The sequence below is a fragment of the Vidua chalybeata genome, chromosome 1 (assembly GCF_026979565.1).
Source record: "Vidua chalybeata isolate OUT-0048 chromosome 1, bVidCha1 merged haplotype, whole genome shotgun sequence".
NCBI lineage: Eukaryota > Metazoa > Chordata > Aves > Passeriformes > Viduidae > Vidua > Vidua chalybeata.
Window position 1 is genome coordinate 40,188,702 of NC_071530.1, and position 20,272 is coordinate 40,208,973.

At 37.1% G+C, this 20,272-nt stretch overlaps 1 protein-coding gene across 2 annotated transcripts in view; it reads left to right on the forward strand.

The window, feature by feature from the left end:
• RBMS3 (RNA binding motif single stranded interacting protein 3) overlaps positions 1-20,272 on the forward strand; it is a 701,764-nt gene that overhangs the window by 87,454 nt on the left and 594,038 nt on the right. For both annotated transcript variants that reach the window (XM_053943264.1, XM_053943265.1), the window contains one exon: positions 18,328-18,396. In XM_053943264.1, the coding sequence (XP_053799239.1) occupies positions 18,328-18,396 (69 nt within the window). The remainder of the gene's footprint in view (positions 1-18,327; positions 18,397-20,272) is intronic.

A 20,272-nucleotide genomic window follows, 5' to 3' on the forward strand; every position in this document is an offset into this window, starting at 1 on the left:
ACAGCTTAAAAAAAACCTTCATATTTTTTTCTGAATTCATGTGACAGATTTCTTTACAAATTACTCTGAAAAATCTTGATGTGTCACAGTGTACCTGTAAAAATATTGAGGTGTAGCATGCACAGTTAGATCAGTGTAATCTTGAGCGAATTATTTGATAATAGATAAATGTCAAGCATCATTGCATTATCTCACCTCTGGCATCTGACTGGCCATTAACAGAAAACATAGGTGGATGCAGCACAAGCACCATATGACTCAGAAACTCACTGGAATCAGATTTTGCTGGTTGCAAAAGTCCTAAAAATGGCAAAAAAAAAAAAAAAAAAAAATCCCCCCCCTCCCCGCATTCAAGATATCTTAGCATCATAAATATGAGCTGGTTATCCATCAGGTGTGAGTAACCAACAGCAAGAACCCCCCAGGTCCCAGCTCACGTGTTATTTTAGGAGGCAGAGCATGCAAATGCTCATCTTTGCAATAGATTATGGGTCAGTACAGATGTATAAAAGGATCTGCTGTCAAATAGCCAAAATGTGCCTCCACTCGAAAGACAATTGATTTTCAAGGGTCTACAAGTGGAAGGCTAACTGACAAATCTTCAGCTCAGAAGTTATTTCTGATGGAGTACCTTAAAAATATGAGGCATTAAGTGGAATTAATTTATAACAAATACTAGAATTCATCAGAGTTTTCAGATAATTATGCTTTATCATTAATATTATTCAGCAAGGAAAATGGGAAATATTTGCTGGGAGTTGTGAATCAAAGCAGAACATCAGCCGTGACAGCTCTGCCATGGGGCAGTTGGAGAAGCACAAGAAAAAGGCCCACAGAAAGAATGTTTCTAATTGAACTTTATACAGTGTGGGAAATAGTGCAATATTTAACCATTCTGGGAATATTTAGAAAGCTGTCCAAATTAAAAAAAAACCAAACCTGTCAAGGCCTCATTCTGGCCTGAACCTACTTTGGATGGTACAGGAAAGAATCATGCAGGAGTTTTAGAATCTCTTATCTTTCTATAGTCCTCACAGCTGTAAGAGGTTTGTGTATGGAATGGAAGTATTTCATCATATATTGTAGAGGGTAACTAGCTGTTACTGGTTCATTTAAGAAAATACATTCAAAAGGCATTGTGTGCCAAAATTGCAAGAATACATATATTGTATGGTAAAAAAATATATTAATAATTGCTTCCTGGAGATGAGCATTATAGGTTTCAGTTTGTAGCTACAAAGCAATAACATTTTCAGTACACTCAGAAAATTGTACATTGTCTATTAAGTGAATTGATGACTTTGAAAATGGATATGAGTGTTCAATTTTTATCTCCACACAACTGTTGAAGGGTTAGATAAAACCACTTGCTTTGACATAACTCCGGAAGGAAAATGCTGATCCAAAATGGTTGCTTACAAGCAAAACAAAAGTCACACATATTCCCCCAAGCTGATCAAATTTGTTCAGCACAGTCTTTCTATAAGCTAGCAGAATTGCTCAAATACTTTTAAAAAGAAGTAGAAAACTGAGCAGAAGCTTTAAATGAGTACAGGCTGGGCAATCACAGACTCCCTTATCACTTCCAAAAATGATTTGCTTGGAGTAAGTTGAAGAGCTTTGATAGTTCAGATAGCTGTACAATTCACATGTTCAGAGTGGTGATCACCTTCAAATTTAAGCACTTAATTTAAGAGCTTCAGTAATTTTAAATTGCTGTGTTTCACTGAGTGGCAGGCAGAGACTCAAGTGCTACAGTATTTTAAAAAACTTTGGGTGTTCTGCTTAATATTTTTCTTTCAGGGAATCCAGAGAGAATTTCTATAGTCAAGCATGGAAAATAGAACAGATTTCAAGATTACTGTAGAAAAGCAGGAGACTATGCTTTTTAAAAAGAAGAGCAGAGGAGGTGTTCTCTGGGGAATGTACAACTTCGAAGCCTGCGCTTGCCCTTTTCTGTGAACTGTTTGACCAGTCCTTGTGTGGGCTGCAAAGAGAGGTAATGACGTTTACATGGGCATCAAGAGACTTCTCTGTCTATTTGCTCTCCTGAAAGAGCCTGCCCAGGTTAGGTTTGTTTCCATTAGGCATTTCTGCTTAACACTACTTCCACAGAAGCAGATAGGAATGAGAGTTTACTGCTGTTTGAACGCTTCCCCACTTGTGGATTCAGATATTTTTACCTAGCTGTGGGTTTCTTCATTTGTTATTTTGGTTTTACTAGGCTTCAGTCTGATGTCATGATAAATGCTTCCTGAGTGCCTGGTACAACATTTACTGATTAAATACTTGGCTGAAGACTGAGCCGAGCACTGTAAGTGGTTGCCATGAACTTTGTCTCAGCAGCTAGGAAAGGTGCAGATGATACCACAAAAACCTTCACAGCCCCATACCTCTATCAGGGTCCAGATGTGGGGAGCAGGATTTTTGAGTGTTGTGAGAAAGTCAGACTTCAGAGATGGTTATTCAGGCTTGCCTGGGAAGAGGTGCAGTTCTTTGGAGCAGGAAGTTAGCACTGCAGCCTCCTGCAGCCTGGCTCGCAACATGTACTGCTCTTCAGGCTGGAAGGGAACAGGGCAGGGAGCCACAAACTACAGTCTCCAGAAAACTCGCAAATGAAATGTCAAGAATTAAGTATTACCCAAAAAAACCTAGGAGAGATTCATTGGAGCTGATTCCTTGTGACCTCTCATTTAGTGGGACAAGACCAAAATTAGTCTCCTGTGAGGTAAATGTAAAGCGTATCTTTCACTTCCAGAAAATTACAATCCAGCTCAAAGACATTTTATTATTCAGGGTGCCACTTTAAATGCTAATCACTATTTGCAGGCTCATTGCAGCTTCAGACTGGCTTCTTCAAAGGAATAAAGGGGTATTTCACGTTCATCTACTAGGGAAATTTCAAAATCCCAGCTCCAAGGTACAAGGGGCACAGGCCAAATTAAGTGAATTTATCAGCTGTTATTTGGGACAGAGTTAGGTTGCTTTCTTGTTTTTATTTAAGGAAAATGAGTCATCTTTGCCTTGTCTTTGAACTTACACTGGCTTCCTCAAATTTTTCAAAATGAATGTCTATCTGTCTGCAAATTTTCATTTCTTGTGCTCCTTCTCTGTTAATAAACTTGCATGTGTTCATTCACCCGCTCAATTTTTTTTTTTACTGAAAGTTGCTGTCTGTAGAAGAGTTCTTACTGCTCCAGTTATTTACTTTATGAGTCCTGGAAGGACTTAGTACACTGTGGTTACAGATTGTCACTGAATGAACTAAATTGTGTAATTGTATATTACCTTTTTTAGGTGGTATCAGTTACATTACAGTTCACTTTTGATGCCACCTCTGTAATACTGAAGGACAGTTGGCTTACCTGACTACCCCGCTCACTAGCCTGGACCTGAATGCAGTGGCAAGACTTTCATGTGAGAAAAGACCAGTATTTTTATATGAAGGAGGCTTATAATGCATTCTGCAAAAATGGTTTCTTAGATTTTTTTCAAGTCCATTAGCCTCGCCTCTTACAAAAAATATGCTGCAGCTATCTTATCCAGCAGCCTTTTAATTTTTGGATCCTTGTTTGAGTTTTTCAATAAGTCACATCAGGTGCACAGCTGTCAGGTCAGAATTGTACCTCTGTATACCCTCAGCTGGAAGGAATACTTGGGGTTTTCCCAGGGATGTGATTTTGTCATGGAAACTGCACTCCTTACCAGTAAAATTGTGAACATTTTCATTTTTCTCATGGGAAAAAGTAGAATAAAATTAATTCCAAAGCTGAAAATGTTGAATGGCATTCCCAGACTCACCAGTGGCTTATATAACGGGATCTGTCACTTCAGAAAATTCATAACCCAATCTCTCTCTGCATACTACAGGCAGCCTTATGATTTAACAGCCTAAGAAAATTCAAGAATGCCAATGTGGACACCCCTGTGTTTCACTGCAGGAAAGAATTACAGCACAGTTCTTAGGAATTCTATTGTGCAAGAACTAGCAATAGCATAAAAAATGCTGGTATTCAACTAATATGCCTTTCTTTTACACTATGTCTCAATTGAATGAAGGAAAAATACCCAAACAAAGCTGTACTATATTTTGTTGATTAAAAATTCATGGTTATGTTTGACATTGAAATAATTACCATTGAAATCATTTTAGTAAGTGTATACTACAAAATCACAGAAAATACTATTCCTATAAATAAAGATAGCAGCATGAGAGGTGGCTGAGTCAGTGTGAAGAATAACAGGGGTTTACTGGCAAAAGGGTGATATTTTGAATACTCATAATTTATTTACTCAGTCTGTCTTAAAATTTCAGCCCATCAATTATACATGAAACTGAATACCATAGCATAGGAGGGGACTAAAAGGCAAGTATTCATTTCCAGCTCTAACATCTCAGTCTTTAAAAAAGACCTACTCCTTAACATACTGGTAAGACAGATGGATAAGTGTTGGTAGATATGAGATTTATAGTTTGGCATTATTTAACTGCTCTGTAATTTGCTTGTACTAGCACCCTCGAGACACATTTTTTCAGAAAGTCTGATTTTTCTGCATTTATTCTAGTAATGGTATACTGAGAGTTGTTAAGGAAATTAAAGTCCCATTTCAGGCCTCAGTTCAACAAAGCGTTTAAGTAATTCTTAACTTAAAGTACATCTTAAACCAAATCCTATTTAACAAAGGGGAAATGAAGCCCCACAAGTCTTCAGAGAGACTTCCTCACATGGTTAAAGTTAAGAGCATGGGGTGGTTCTTAAAGTGAACTTAGAAATATTGCTTGTTTCAGAGAATGAAGAGGCTGACTGTGGAAAGGGACATGATATATGAAATCACCTGTTGTCCAGAAAACCTTTATGATGTGGTGAAGGAGGAAGGAAACATGATTCAAATTTTTGATCAGAATATAGAATGAATTGGAATTATCATGCTTTGAGACAAGATTAAAAAAAAAAAAAAAACAAACAAGGTGTTTTGCAAGGAAAAGTGCAATCTTGCAATCACAAACTTATTGGGCATTTAGGCATGTTCTCCTGAGACATCATGACATTGGAGGCTTTGCTGAAAAGCTAAAAAAAAGACCTTTTCTAATGAATGGAGAGACATCTATCAAACTGGCACCTAAATCCCTCATATCTTTCTGTCTTAGGACCATCTTTTAGCAGCACTGTCTCTGCTCCCTGTTCTGGAGAACTTTAGGGGGATATATTGAGACTTAATGGCTGTTTTCTCTAGTACAGTTCCAGGTCCTGGTACAGGTCTTGAAAAACGTGGATAGGTAAGTATTAGGTTTGATATTGTGGAGCATAATATGTATTTCTAGGTCTCCTCAGAATATTCTAAGATTCAGTTTTCAAAGTAAACACACCAAAAAAAATATTTATGTCCACCTCACCTCCCCAGTAAATTGGAAGCTGTTACTTACAGTCATTAACCCAAATACAATTACTTACCTCATACAGGTGGTCTTCCTTATGAAAATTCTATGATATACACCAGGAAAATATCTGGTAGCCTTGTGTTTTGTCACCTGGTGTGATGCAAGATAAAAATCCACAATTTCACCTGTGAAGACACTCAGATGACAAATAGTGAGGAAAATAAAAAAATACTTTCTGTCTAAGTAAGCTGTTTTCTCATTGTTCATGAATGAAATTAAAAATAGCCATCAAGTATAAAACACCAATCATGATGACAAAGACTTTTTTCCACTCACTAGTTTAGATCATTAGGAAGATCAAAACCTATCTAAACTCCAAGTTTTGTGAGAGGAAAAAAGGCAATTTTATCATGTTTAATGAAAATTCCCCTGTGACAGAAATTCAGTACTGCAAAATGTGTTATTTTTCCATATGACAGCACACAACATGACATAGGGGAAGTTCAGACTCAAGAAATTTCTTAATTAATTATGTCTCGATATTTCAGCATATGACTTGAAGTTATAGCAGCCTTACAGAAACTGTAGAAATGTCTGTTGTGAGTCTAAAAAAACACACATTAATGTATAGCTAATGATTAAAAATGCTTTTCTTCATGTGATAGCAAATTGTTATTAAGCAGAAGAAAGTTAATATGCTAATATTGCGCTGCACAGTTAATTTCACCACATTCTTATTTTAATTTCAAGACATTCAGAACTTCTGTGTACCTTTTATTAAGTTTGTCTGAAGAGGGCAGCCTTTCCTAATACACTTGGAATTTTCTTAATTTGACAAGGTTCCTGTACGCTGAACAAATTGACAAAGGAGACGCTCACAATCTGAAGTTTGCCTCTTATTATTGCCTGTGTTTCATTGAAGTTTCTCTCCATGTATATTTATCAACTAACTGCAAAGGATATTATTATTTTAAATATTTCACTCCTCTGGTAAAATACAGTCCAATTTCACTTACTCTTAATGCTAAATGAAGGAAGACTTTCTGTGATATTTCTGGAAAGAAATTTTAGGAGAATGAGATTAGGAAATTTCTGGAAATATGTGTGTTGTTGATTCTTTCTGAAGTCTAAAAATAAGTGTTATTCACATGCATTTCTAAATGCTAAGACTGCGTGTGAATAGAGCAGGAAAATATCTGTCCCTTTGTGCTGACAGTCCTCCTAATCTTTCATGATTTTCATGCTGAACTCCTCTCCAGGCTTCAAAAAAAGCATTAGCCTCAAAGCAGACAGTGATGCTACATTTTCTTTTATTTTATAGTTTAATCATAAGGAAACATTAGAAAAAAAAAATCTTACAGCAAATTCATGCATTGCCATGTTAGCAGGAAAGATGAATGGCTACTCTGCATTTAGCAATTAGTGTGATAGATTTAAGGGCTCTTAGAAGAATTTATTGCTCTGGTGTGTCTCAATCACAGAGCAGGGAGGGGCATTTGAAGAAGCTGGGATGATAAATTTTTGCAGTTATTGCTGCTCTATCCACCATGTTGCATCTCTCCTCTTGCAGTGGCAGCCAGATTTGAAAGTCTATCTCACCTTCTGTGGTGTTGGGGTTTAGATTGCACAATAGGCCTGGGGGAGAAGGAATGCTCACTGAGAACAGGGAGTGAGCACTGAGGTTTGGAACAGGGAGTACATGACAGCTGCTGCTGGTAGAAGAGGAAGGAAAGTGGAGACAATAGGTGTAGGATTTCACAGCATAAACAAGCATGCTGTTTGCAAAAGAGTACCACCTGCTTGACTAGAATCCCTGTAACAACCTGTGTTCAACACATTGCTTGGGCAGTAAAAGTGGTGGTGTGAATCCTGTGCAGAACAGTCAGCTAAGTAGTTCTCTCTAGAAATGTCTACAACAAAATAAGATCACTTTATGTACCCAGGAGCTCAGTAAGTTTGCTGTGGTGGTTGATAGCTAGCAAACCTTGTGCCACATCCCAGTCACAGCAGCTGTCACCCATCCAGTTATATTATGCTCGCACTGACTACAGTCAAACTGCAGTACAATGTCACCCCTTCCAGTTTTCAGCTTTTCTCAGCTGATGATTAGGCAATACCTGTGCCAATCTAGTCAAGAGATCTCATTTTTTAATTTGGTGACTTTTTAGGGTCTTTTGTACAAGGAAATTTTTTCCTTCTGTCATTAGGTTCAAAGCAGCAAAAAATTGAATTTATTCCTCCTACAGACTTCTACTATTATTTAAAGCCGCCAGCTGTTTAGGCTACCAAACTCATTGCAACCTCATTGCCTGACAGAAAGCTTGCTCAGAATCTTATCATTACAAGGCTATTTACCTGGTTTTACAATCCTTGAATATCATTCATGTTCACTGATCCAAACCCACCATTTTTTCTGACCTTGTCTTTCCTGCAGCAGTCACTTATTCCAAAATCGAGGCAGATTGCTTCAGTGCCTTCCAACCAATGACTAGACTGATCTGAAAAGTGTGGGGCTTCTACATCTTCCCACCTTATAGCATTGGATTGCTATGAAACAGAGCAGAAATTTCATTGTATCTCTACTTGAAAAGCATCCAATTTCCTACATAATAAACAGTCTCATACTTGTGCTGTGATGTTCCAAGATGTCAGATACTCTCCTTACAGGCCAAGGACCCACTAGATTATTCCTAAATCCTCTAAGAAATTGCACTTTAATTGTCTTTATCTCAGCATTTTTCCTGGAGACAACACCTAACTAAAAGTGATTGCTTGTTTTCATTTTTTATGACTAATCTTGGGAGGGAATTCTTTGCCAGACACCAATATTCGCCATCACTCACTGTTTCCTGTGTTAAAAGTGTATGTGTCTGTAAAAGGAATGAAAGCTGGATTTTTGAGGTTGAAATGGGAAGAAACATAAAAACAACTCCTACGCTTCCAATACATCCTGGTTTTGAAATTGGAATTGTGACTTTCTGTTTCTGCTCTTAGGAAATATTATCAAAATTAGGTTGTAAAAAATTTGACTAAGCTTATTGCATCCAAGTCTTAATAATTTAGCAGGAATTGCCGGCATTTTTCCTGAATGTCTAATTGCCTTTTGAATACTTTAAAAATTTGATTCTTCTGGGAATGACTCCTTTATCTAGAAAATAACCATTTGTTCTTCAATTTATCTCTCATCATTAAAGAGATCATTATAGTACCTCCTCCACTTTTCTATGATTGCATTGTTTGCTAATAAAGATTTTTATTTTTGTATTTTACTGAACCTTCATGAATCATGCCCTTGCCTCCCAGTACTGAAACACATGTAAAATATTCTGATTATTACATGTACTGTATGCCATATTTTACTTTAATTTCTGCACTGTTGTCTTTTGCATTGTCTTATCAAGGCTGTTCTCTGTTCTGGCTTTATTATAATCTTCAATGTAAGCATGAATCTGAATTCTTATTTTCCTTGGTGAACATTAATAAAAAAGGAAAGGTCCCCCCATGCCTTTATGAGAGCATTCGTTGTCTTTATATTTGCATTTGTTCTTCTAATGTTTTTTGATATTCTCTGTAGTATGTCTGATGGTTTCCTACTCAGTATCACTTTTCATTGTGGTCACTTAGTTATCTTTTAATACCTCAGACCCAATATTACTGAAAGATTCTGGGTCACTTTTCATATTTCTTGTCTGCTATTAAAATGGAACAGATAATCTTTCTCAGAATAGCTGCTCAAAGAGAACAGCTCTCATTACAATCAATTTCTTTTACGTTCTTGGTGTTATTCCTTTATCTCAAATCAACATAGACCTGTTAATTCCATTTTTGCAGGTCTGTGGAAGCTTGTGAAGAAAGCCGGGTCTTTTGGTCCCACAAAACAAATCCTATTTTGCTCTCTGCCATAGCCAAGACTGTCTGTCTCATAGAATCATAGAACCATAGAATATCCTGACTTGGAAGGGATCCACAAGGATCATCAAGTCCAGCTCCTGGCTCTGCACAGGAGCATCCCCAAGAGTCACACCATGTGCCTGAGAGCATTGTCCAAACACTTCTTGAACACTGTCAGGCTTGGTGCTGTGACCACTTCCCCTAATCTCCTCATGCCTCAGCATTTCATTTACCCAGGAGAATGGTGAGAGTCTAAAGCACATAAAGATGTCATACGTTCCAAGTTCTTCTGATAACACATCTTATACTTCCTGGAGCATTCTTTCAATAGGAGTGGGTATCCTGGTGATATCCAGGACTGTGGCATTCCCTGGCTCTTTATGGTACTGATTGCTATAATAGAACATTGCTTAACGTAATACTACACTTAGTTCTTAGTTCCACAAAAGCAGCTGCTTTAGAAAGCCACTTTATGATTAAATTTTCTCTCATATGGCTGTGTTGTGTTCCCCTACCTTCTCTGTAGTTCTTGAGGGAGTTCTTGACCTCAAACAATTGAATGTCTTCATATTTTTCTTTTTTTTTTCCCCAGCTGATTTCTCCTCCTGATCTAATTGCATGTTTCTATGTCTTGTGACTTTCTTACAATTTCTTAATTGTACTTTTTATGTGGTAAGAATGCCAACTTTATGTCAACTCCATCTGGAAGACTTGAAGGTTGTTCCTCAATCTCTTTGCAGCTTATCTTCAAACTCTCTGGCTTTGGAAGAAAGTGCTGACTGCATAGCAAATCATGGTGTCTATGGCATCTCCACAGAGAATTTCTTTCACCATATAAAATTCCTAAGATATATGTTATTGCTTCTCACCAACAGTAACAGTTGTTCAGCTTGTTTGTGATTTCAAGGATGCTGTGCTTCACTTGATCAATACAAATCAGAAAGGAGAAGGAATTAGTGGTTACAGTATTGTTGGCTTGAGCTTGACCAGCCAGATCTGCTAAAGTAGATGTGGTTTGAGATGGATTTCTAAGACACAATTTCTAGTATCAGTTCTTATTTGATTTATGAGATATAAAAGGCCTGTGGACTTTATTAACATTGAAATACATACTTTGAAACTTAAAATATATTAATTATTACTTTTAACAATCAAATAGCATATGGGAGGCCATATAGGGAAGGTCTGAAGTTTTTTTAGCACAAAGCTCCTGGTTGGTAAGTGTAAAGACAGTTTATGAAGAAAGGATATTTTTATCTCTGGCTTTGTGTAGAAGTTTTCTTCTTTTCCTTCTTTAATATCTTTATTAAATAAGTAAACAGGAGTGGACAAAGAGAAAAAAGAGAGGGAATCACATTGTCATGACAACCCCTGCACCATGATTCAGAGCCCATGTCAAAGTGTTAGGTGTAAAGAATCCATGGATGGGGGTGAGTGATAGACATATACTACTTTTGGCAATTTCACCTCAAAATTATAAGTCACTATGTTGAGGGTCATGACTAGACAGTGGATATGAAATGTGAGTACTTTGAGTGAGTACCTGAGTTCCTATAAAAGTGTCGATTGAATGCATTTTCTTCATCACAGCCCAAACCCAAAGGTTCAGAGAGATGTACTCCTATGGTTGACAGCTCAGTCAATATCTCTCCTGCTCTGTCTCTTCCTGTCATAACATTGATTCCTGTAAGCTAGAGGAAGTAATCCCTAATGACATTGTGTAACAGCGTTAAGAAAAGATTGTTTTCCCACTACGCACTTTTTCATACACCATTTATAAATGTATTTCATTACTTACAAACTTTACCTCTTGCAACTCTGTTACATTTTATGTCCTGCCATTCTATCCAGATCAGCTGATTTCTTAATGTTTTCTTCCTGATTTTACACTTTTATGGAGCAACGCACTTGGTGATTCCCCTGCATCATCTCATCACTGCATAGCAATGATGTCACCCTGACATGTGCTATTCTCTCAGCTGCCAAGCAAGCTGAAGGATGCATCATGCACCCTTTGCATGGAGAAGAAGACCATATTGTCACATCATGTACCATCCTTCCACTGCTGACAACATCACTGTGCTTCGCTTCGTGTCCTAACCCCGTGATCAGCAGTGTTCACTGTTGAGTGGTAAAAACTGCTGCACAGCTGTAATGAAATTACATTCCTGTTATTAATCTGATTATATAACCTTTTCCTGTCTTCCTTTTTTCTTAAAAAAAAAAAAATAAAATCCACCACTCTGCAATTTTGTAGCACTAGCATCACTAGAAAGCAGACGGTTTTCCAGGAAGTTTTGGAGGTTTCTTAACTTGTAGGGTTTTGAAAAAAACATGGATATTTAAAGTACTTGGAATTTGTTTAATCTTATGTCCAGCGTGCTAGCTATAAATTTCCGGCATGGTATTGGTATTGTTGAAAAATGGGATGAGGTTTCAAAGGGAGCAAGGAATTGTGTGTATTTATTGCACAAAAGTGAAAATGGCTTCATGGGTGAGCAGCACATTTGTAATGAACAGGCTTTACTGGGGTTTGTCTCCCCGTGGAGCCAGGTGTGATACCAGATTGGAAGCACAGAGATACCCTTTCCACTGAGCTGGCTTCTCTGATCTCTTGAGATGATGTTTGTGAGGAAGAGGCTGTAAAGGATTTAGTATTATCAAGTGTGTGAGGTCTTACCTCACACAGAGAATCAGCATGGCTTAAGGGTGTCTGGAGCCAGACCAGAGGTAGGTATGGATTGATATGTAGGCATGAAGTCTGTGTTGTTTCATGAGATATTCCTGGTTCAAATTTCAGACTCTGTAATTCCTCTAAGCACCATTTTTCATCAGATAGTATCAGAGAAGTTGTCACCATTTCTATTTACCTTGTACATAGAAATTAATAAGTTGTCTTTTTCTGTACTGCATTGTTGTGGGATAAGCTCAATAAGTAAAAAGAAATAAAACTCAATACTTCAAAAACCAGCTCCCACTGCTCCAGTCTGCTGTGGTTAATGTCAAAAGGACGTTGCTCATTATTTGTTCCTGGACAGTCATAAAGGATATTATAGCCCTTTATAGTATGAGAAGTTAAAACTTTATTTTTCACTCGTGTTTTCTTCATAAATTCCTGCTGTGGAAAAAAAAATAAACAAGTTAACCCAAAGGTCTATGTCTCACAAGAAGCACCCCCTGAATATTGTTTCTTTTTAATATAACATTGCTGGTTTCTTTTTGCAAAAGTTGCAGATATACAAAACTCAATAAAAAAAAAGAAAGGAAACTTCAGAGAAAGAACTTCAGTGCCTTAACATCTTACAGAATTGTCAGCTGTCTCTATTACTTTGTTCAGGAAATGATTTTTTTTTTTTTTCATTTAAGAGAAAATCAGGAGGATTCCTTAGCAAATACTAGAAAAAAAGAAATCTAGATATTGGACAGTGCATAATATATCCTGAATGTCATATCCACCTACACATAAACAACTGGACTCTATATTCTTTAAAGAAGCAACAACTTTGTAAACGTGATGAACTAGAGACCAGCTGAATGCCAGCAAGGTTTTAGGCCTAAAAGCCAAAGAGCCCAGGAATTGGTGGTATATCAGGTGTTTCATGTAACTATAATTGTATTCTCAGAGTACTGCAGGTGTAAGTCCAAGTAGATTTTCTTCGAAGAAAAAAGATTTTGATATGACTAAATGTTTAAGTATATGTTCCAGTTATTTTCGTATTTTATTTTCTTGATTTATAAAGAAATTTTTTTTTCTCCTGTTCTTGCCCAGCCAAAAATTTCTAAGTCCTACAAGTCAAGACAGTATTTCATGTCTTTACCAATGGGCTGCATTTTGAAGATTAACACAGTTTGTGGGAGTTCACAGGGCAGTTCAGAAGTACCCTGACTGCATAACAAATTTGCTACCATAATAACCCTTTGAAACATAGAAGAGGACAAATTGCTTAGGTCCCTTGGTAGCAAGAAGAACAGGGACTGTGGGTAGATTTAATTTCACCTAACATTCGCCATCCCCAGTTAGATGTCTCAATTAAACTGCCTACTTAGCCTGTCTCTCCAGTGAGTGGATGGAAAGAGACAGGTACTTCCAGACAGTAAATCATCCCATCTCAGGATACTTTTCCAGACTAATGGGATGAATTACCATGCTCATCACAAGACTTTATAAGTTTATTTGGGTGTAGAACCAGTTATTAACTTTGCCTTTGTTATCAGAACATTACTCCTTTTTTTGCTTTTAGAAATATTGTCAGACTAATGACACTTGTAATTCTGGGCTCTGCTTTTTTTTCATGAATTTGAAGTGTGTCCTTATCTTGAAGCTCTCCTTTACTGACTGAGGAATTATTTAGGGACTGTATGTGTTTCTTGGTTTGTATTGCATGCAGCCACTGGTAGCCTTATCCCAAAAATGAAATAGTAACACATATTTCCCTGAACTATTCTGTTGAGCCATACTCCATTGTATTGATTTCCATGTATTCTTCTAAAAGTTTTTTTTTTTTTCCTGGCTTCTTGCTATGTTATTTACTGTGTTCAGTAGTAGGAATTTCTGAGAAAACAGTTTTCCTGTGAGCTGCATATAAAAAAAGCATTTTTGCACAAGAGCATAATTTGCTCTTCTTTTATCTGTGCCACTTTACTGCTATGAGAAGTACTTTTTTTTTTTCCTTGGTCTCACTAGGATTTGGAGGCAGTCTGATGTTTCATCAGCATTCCTCACATTCAGGCTCAGGTCTGGCTATTTGCTTGAAGCATTGCACCTGAATCTACATCAGATTTTCTTCTCTCACACTGACTGTTGCCTGGGCAGCAGTGTGCAGACCACTGCCATTTTTTCCACAACTTCCATCTCAGATATGAAGCTCGCACATCCACTTTCCAGTCTTACTGACTTTGGAAGTACAGTCCACTGTGATTCTTAAACCTTTCTAAAATTTTCAACAAAACTTTGTGGTCTTTTAAAACAACTGGTAGTCACCTGCAGTTCAGTGAGTTTGACCTCTGTTCACAGGTGGAGGGAATGAGGGAAATGGCCAGGACATAAAGAACAGCTTGGATAAGAAGGTAATTAGGGAAGTCAATCTTAATTAGTTTTTAATAGCTGGGGAGGAGCTTTTTATATCTGCATATGGCTGAGAGGCAGCTTAGGGAGCTGAAGTGAGCTGGGAAAGCAGAATGGGTATAAAGTTAGCTAAGAGTGGGACTTGCTAGGGGCTCTGGAGGTGTTGATGGCTGTTTGGTTTAGGTTGTTTCGGTGATGCTGTTAGGGAGCTCTGCAAGACCAGGGAGGAAAGTTATGTCCAGGGCTTCTGCTAAAGTGCTAATTGTGCCAGAGGGAGCATTCTTAAATATCCTGTGTTTATGCTCCTTCTTTCTCAAAAGGAGGAGTGATGTGGGAGGTGATTTTAACTGAAGAAAGGGATGTGGCTTAAAGGGCTGAATGTAGCCTGTGAACTCCCTGCTAAACTAGCTTGTGAAAATGCAACACCTTGAGGTCTTTGAGGTGCAAGCTGTATGCAGAAGCTACTCATCCAGCAGAGAATATGGTCTGGCCTATGACCTGTGCTGCTAGGTATCAAGAGACATATTCCTAGAGGTAGGTGGGTGTCTGATTTCTACTGGTTGCAGCAAAACAGGGGTGGGCGTGTGTGCATTTGGAGTTTGCTTGTGCGTAACTTTTTAAGTCACTTGCTTTAAATATTTTAACCATTGAGATGACCAGGGCTTGTGGCCTGGCCTTCAGATTTTTTTCCTGTTGCCCTTTAGAACCTGGGTAGAAGCTTGGATGGAAGTATTTTCTTGATATTTCAGAATCCACTCTGAATAGTCTAATACAGAAGCTTCTGTGTGTGAGCAGTGCAAGCCTTTGCTCTATAACCTGGTGGTCCGGTTGCCTTGGAACATGCAAGTGAGCCTGTTTCTTGGTCTGTGAATGGAGAAGGGAAAAAAAACTGGAAAGGTAGGGAAAAAAAAGTCTTTTATACTACTGTTTGCAGTTTTTCAAAAGTGCCATCTTAATTATATTGGAAGATAGAAGTCATCTAATAAATACTTCTGAAGCACTAGTGTTTTCTTTTTTGTAAAGTTAAAAAAAAAAAAAACAACCTTCTGTTCTTGTCTTGGGAAGTATTTGTTTGCTGTGTGTTTCTCCTGGAAAGGATTTGCCTGGTTCTCTGTAATATTGCAGTACTGTTTCTCTGTGGGATATTTTTCTTTTGAATGTCCTTGAAACAGACAAAAAAGTTCAAAAGAATGATTGCTGTGTAGGAAATGTACCTACTAAAGGTATTGGAGTGAGTAATGAAACCCAAGACTGGTATTTATGAGTTTAGACAGGAGGAAGATGCAACTTTATTGGATGATACTAATGGCAGGCATACATTACATATATATTAATTAAGAAAGGTGTGTGGTGCTTGTGGAAAGGCATCTTACTGGGAAACAGTTTCCAGGTGCTTCTAGAAAAAACTCCAGCTATCTCATTATTCAGCTTGTTGTTCAGAGATTGGCTGGTCATTCTTCTGAAGCAAATGGAGATAGACACTTCAGAAAAGATGAAGTGCACACAATGCTGGTCTCAGCTTCGTGAAAAACTATGAAAAAAAGTGTTATTCTGTTACATGGTGTATATGTATATTAAAAATGCCTATCCTTTTAAGGGTGTCTAGGAGAAGATAAATACACTACACAGTAATGCTAATAATTAAATTTGTAAAATAACTGCTTTTTGATAGACTAACACACAAATACAATTCCAGCAGTGGCTGTTTCTCATTAGTTAGAATGACATGCCAGCTTTAGACTATGTAATGATGTATAAGCTCTGGTATAATTGGCATAGAAATGTAGTATATCCTTGGATGTTAAAAGCCATAAGCTATTTATTTTCATACTTACAAAGACTGTACTACATTGTGGTATAAATCTCACATGGATGTCACAATTGCATTTTTTTTTTTTTTGTAATTGATGTCCATATGGTTCAAATATGAATCTGTTACCCTTATTAGTATCCTGCTGGTGACATAGTGTACTGATAAATTAGTATCTCATGTCTGGAAAACCTGTTTGAATTCAGATCTCATGCAAAAGAAACTTAAACCCACCCGGACTTCCTGATATAAGTAGCCTGGTTGTCATGAAGATTTTGTAACACATGAGCTTACACAGTATAGTAGTGATATGCTTGTAAGAAACTTGTTTGTTAGCTGTGGTATCCAGTGGTTTTTTTTTTTTGTTTTGGTTGGTTTTTTTTTTTTTGTTTTGGTTGGGTTTTTTTTTTGGTTTTGGTTGGTTTTTTTTTTTGGTTTTGGTTGGTTTTTTTTTTTTGGTTTTGGTTGTTTTTTTTTTGTTTTGTTTTGGTTGGTTTTTTTTTGGTTTTGGTTGGTTTTTTTTGGTTTTGGTTGGTTTTTTTTTTGTTTTGGTTGGGTTTTTTTTGGTTTTGGTTGGGTTTTTTTTTGGTTTTGGTTGTTGTTTTTTTTTTGGTTTTGGTTGGTTTTTTTTTTTGGTTTTGGTTGGTTTTTTTTTGGTTTTGGTTGGTTTTTTTTGGTTTTGGTTGGTTTTTTTTGGTTTTGGTTGGTTTTTTTTTGGTTTTGGTTGGTTTTTTTTTTTGGTTTTGGTTGGTTTTTTTTTGGTTTTGGTTGGTTTTTTTTGGTTTTGGTTGTTTTTTTTTTTTGGTTTTGGTTGTTTTTTTTTTGGTTTTGGTTGTTTTTTTTTTTTGGTTTTGGTTGTTTTTTTTTTTGGTTTTGGTTGTTTTTTTTTTTTGGTTTTGGTTGTTTTTTTTTTGGTTTTGGTTGTTTTTTTTTTGGTTTTGGTTGTTTTTTTTTTGGTTTTGGTTGTTTTTTTTTTTTGGTTTTGGTTGTTTTTTTTTTTGGTTTTGGTTGGTTTTTTTTTTGGTTTTGGTTGGTTTTTTTTTTGTTTTGGTTGTTGTTTTTTGGTTTTGGTTTTGGTTGTTGTTTTTTTGGTTTTGGTTGTTTTTTTTTTTTTGGTTGATTTTTTTGGTTTTTTTTTAAGAAGCACCAAATTCACATAAGTAAGGAGTGGATTTGAAGGTCTTCTGTTACACCAGATGCTAGCTTAAACTGGGAATAGATGGTGTATAAGTTGATGGTATAAAATAATTTTGAAACCAGAGATAATTTGGAATAAAATAATTGGAGTTTGATTCAATGCCATAATGCATTGATTCTTCTGCAGTATCAAAGGCAGTTTGATTGTAAAGTCTCTGTGTGACACACATGATATGGAAATATGCTATGGATGTGAAAGTACACGGTATGGTTTTTTTTTTTTGGTTTTTTTTTTAGGGCTTTGGGGGAAAAAATAGAGAAATGGATGAAAAATATAGGGATAAATCATAAAGGCTGTTTTTCTTAAAAAGAAAGTTGGTCTATAAATAATCCACTACATATTTCAGAAATGAAACTTAGGTAAGGTGAAATGATTCTGAAAGAACAATTGTTTTGTTTTGACACCCTCCCTTCAATCTTTCCAACCCATGAGAAACACCATGTGTCACTGATCTCCCCTTGAACAGTGAGCTATTGACCACAACTGAGTGTGACCTTGTTGCCGGTTCTTTATCTGCTGCTTGATCTGTCTGTCAAATCTGTGCCTCTTTAATTTAGAGATATGGGTCTGGTATGGGACAGTGTCAGTCTTTTCATACGTCCACAGAGATGATGTCAGTTGCTCTTCCCTTACAGCTTGTCTACTTAAACTGAGTAAATTGTATGCCTGATGGGTAGTGCTTTTTAGCCTCAGTTTAGGTTGGAGTTTAGCATTTAATTATGCAGTCTAGGCAACAAACTGCAAATTGAAGTGAATATTGAAGTCCCGAGGTTCAAGGCTGAACAGCGCATGAGTTGCAAGTTTCCATCTACGTGGTTTTAGTGCACCTGTCTCATATTTGTGGTTTCTGGAGGCTCTTGTTTAGGGTTTTGCATTTTTTTTTTTTTAACTATGGATATTTACGTGGTTGAGATTGGTGAAGTTGCCAGAGTGTATGAGGACGTGTTGGTGAATATTTGACATGTCCTTCTTTTATTTTGCAGAGACCTACAGCCAACAAGACTTCTGGTGCTCCTTCCTACAGCAGATGGTCCAGTTCACAGCCCCATCAGGTAATATGCCCTTGTCAAAAAGGATATGAAGCTCAGGTTGACATATACTTCCTTTTAAAAAGAATCTGTGAGGGGATCCGAGAGCGTTACCTACCCGCACTAGCCCAGCTGGGTCATGCTGGTCTCTGAGGTTGTTGCAGGATATCCTGTGGCAAACTCTTGGATGCAGTTGCTGCCCACAGAGGAGCTTGTACAGTTATGCTTCCTCTAATGCAGTGGGGCCTCTCTGGTTTGTCAGGAATGTTATCGTGGCTGGATCCCCCTATCCTTTGAATCTTGTCACTTAAGCTACAAGTGTGGGTGTTTGATGCCCTTTGGCAACACATGGAGTCTGTTCTCCTATGCTAGCCTTCCCTCCCCCACTGCCCCAGTGTTTCTTTGTGAAGTGATTGCAATGATCAAAACTTCCAGGAAAACTTGTTAATTGAAACTGAAGCCAGAAACTCTTAAGTGATAGCCAGGAAACAATACAGTATTATAGTTAATGATTCTTTATAAGAATTTGAATGGTATTCAGGGTTTCTGTGACTTGATCAAAATCAAAAGTCTTTTTTGACTATAAACAAGGATATGGCTTGCTTTTGTTATTAAAGAACAATTTATTTCAACTAAAGCAACTTTGTCTTCAAAAACTCTTTGGGTGTCTTTTCAGTAATGATTGCATTGGCATTGATTTCTTCCAGCCTCTACTTTTGTTTTTTTGTACCTCTTTCTACATACGCTTTAAAAAAAAAAACCAACACCAAAACCCCAGTAACCTACAAAAAGCAAAACCACCACTCCCCCTTGACACTATGAAAAATATAAAGTATCATGGTGAACAAACCCTTGATCTGACGTGCTGGATTTTCCTTTTGAAGGAAATTTGTAAACTGACAGAGGAAACTTCCATTAAGTTGCAATTTGACCTCAAAAACTAAAGCAAAAGAAAGCATGAATTTAATTTGTGTTCAGATTAGGATCGGAAAAAAAGTGGCTAAGTGCTTCATGGGCTGTTAGCCACCTTTTTCACTATCCTCCCAGTGTTAATAATCCTGTTTTCACAAAGTATTGTGAGAGTTTTGTGCCTTCTCTTCATATAACAATATAGTTCTTTTGCTTGCAAAGTTTTCCATGTTTTCTGTCTTTCACTTTTTCAACACTGAATTTTTACTGTTGAGGGTAAAAGTGAAGAATGCATAGACAAAATGTTAACTTTTCAGTGGTTATTGCTTGCTCCATCCTAGGGCATTAGACAGTGAGCAAGGAAAAGCTCATGGAGTATAACTAATACATACAAGCAGTATTCCCCTCTTCCTGTTTCTGCAATTATCTATTAATAGGAGATGAATTCCTAAGTCAGGAGGAGGTCATCCTAACAAATCATATGAAATGCACCTTATGCTCTACACACATGATTTCTTTTTTGAGAAGGGAGGGAAACATAAGCGCATAATAAAGATTGTTTGTAATGTTACAACCCTGTCAAACCACTAGCAGAGTTGAGGGACTAATTACCAGGAATGTTGCTTCAAAGTATGTCTAGACTATCCAACATCTACGGGAAAAAAAATTGTTCTAATGTATTAAAGCGTGCCCGTGGTTATTTCCCTCCATGTATATTGTACCCCTTATGTTTGACTCTCGTTTTCCTTTGTCATTTCCACTCTAATCTTTTTCTTATATGTTTATTGTCAGCTTTTGTCTTCTGTGTTTTGGGTTTAATAAGCTTATAAACTTGCCTCATGGATATTATAAATGCCAGTACCAACTGTGAGGATGTATAGGCTTGCTGCGGTTCCGTTTGGGAGACTGGAATACTGCTGTGCGCTCTCATGAGCTGAGTGGCAAAATATTTGTATTGGACAAGATATTTGTATTCAGCCTTGCCACTTGC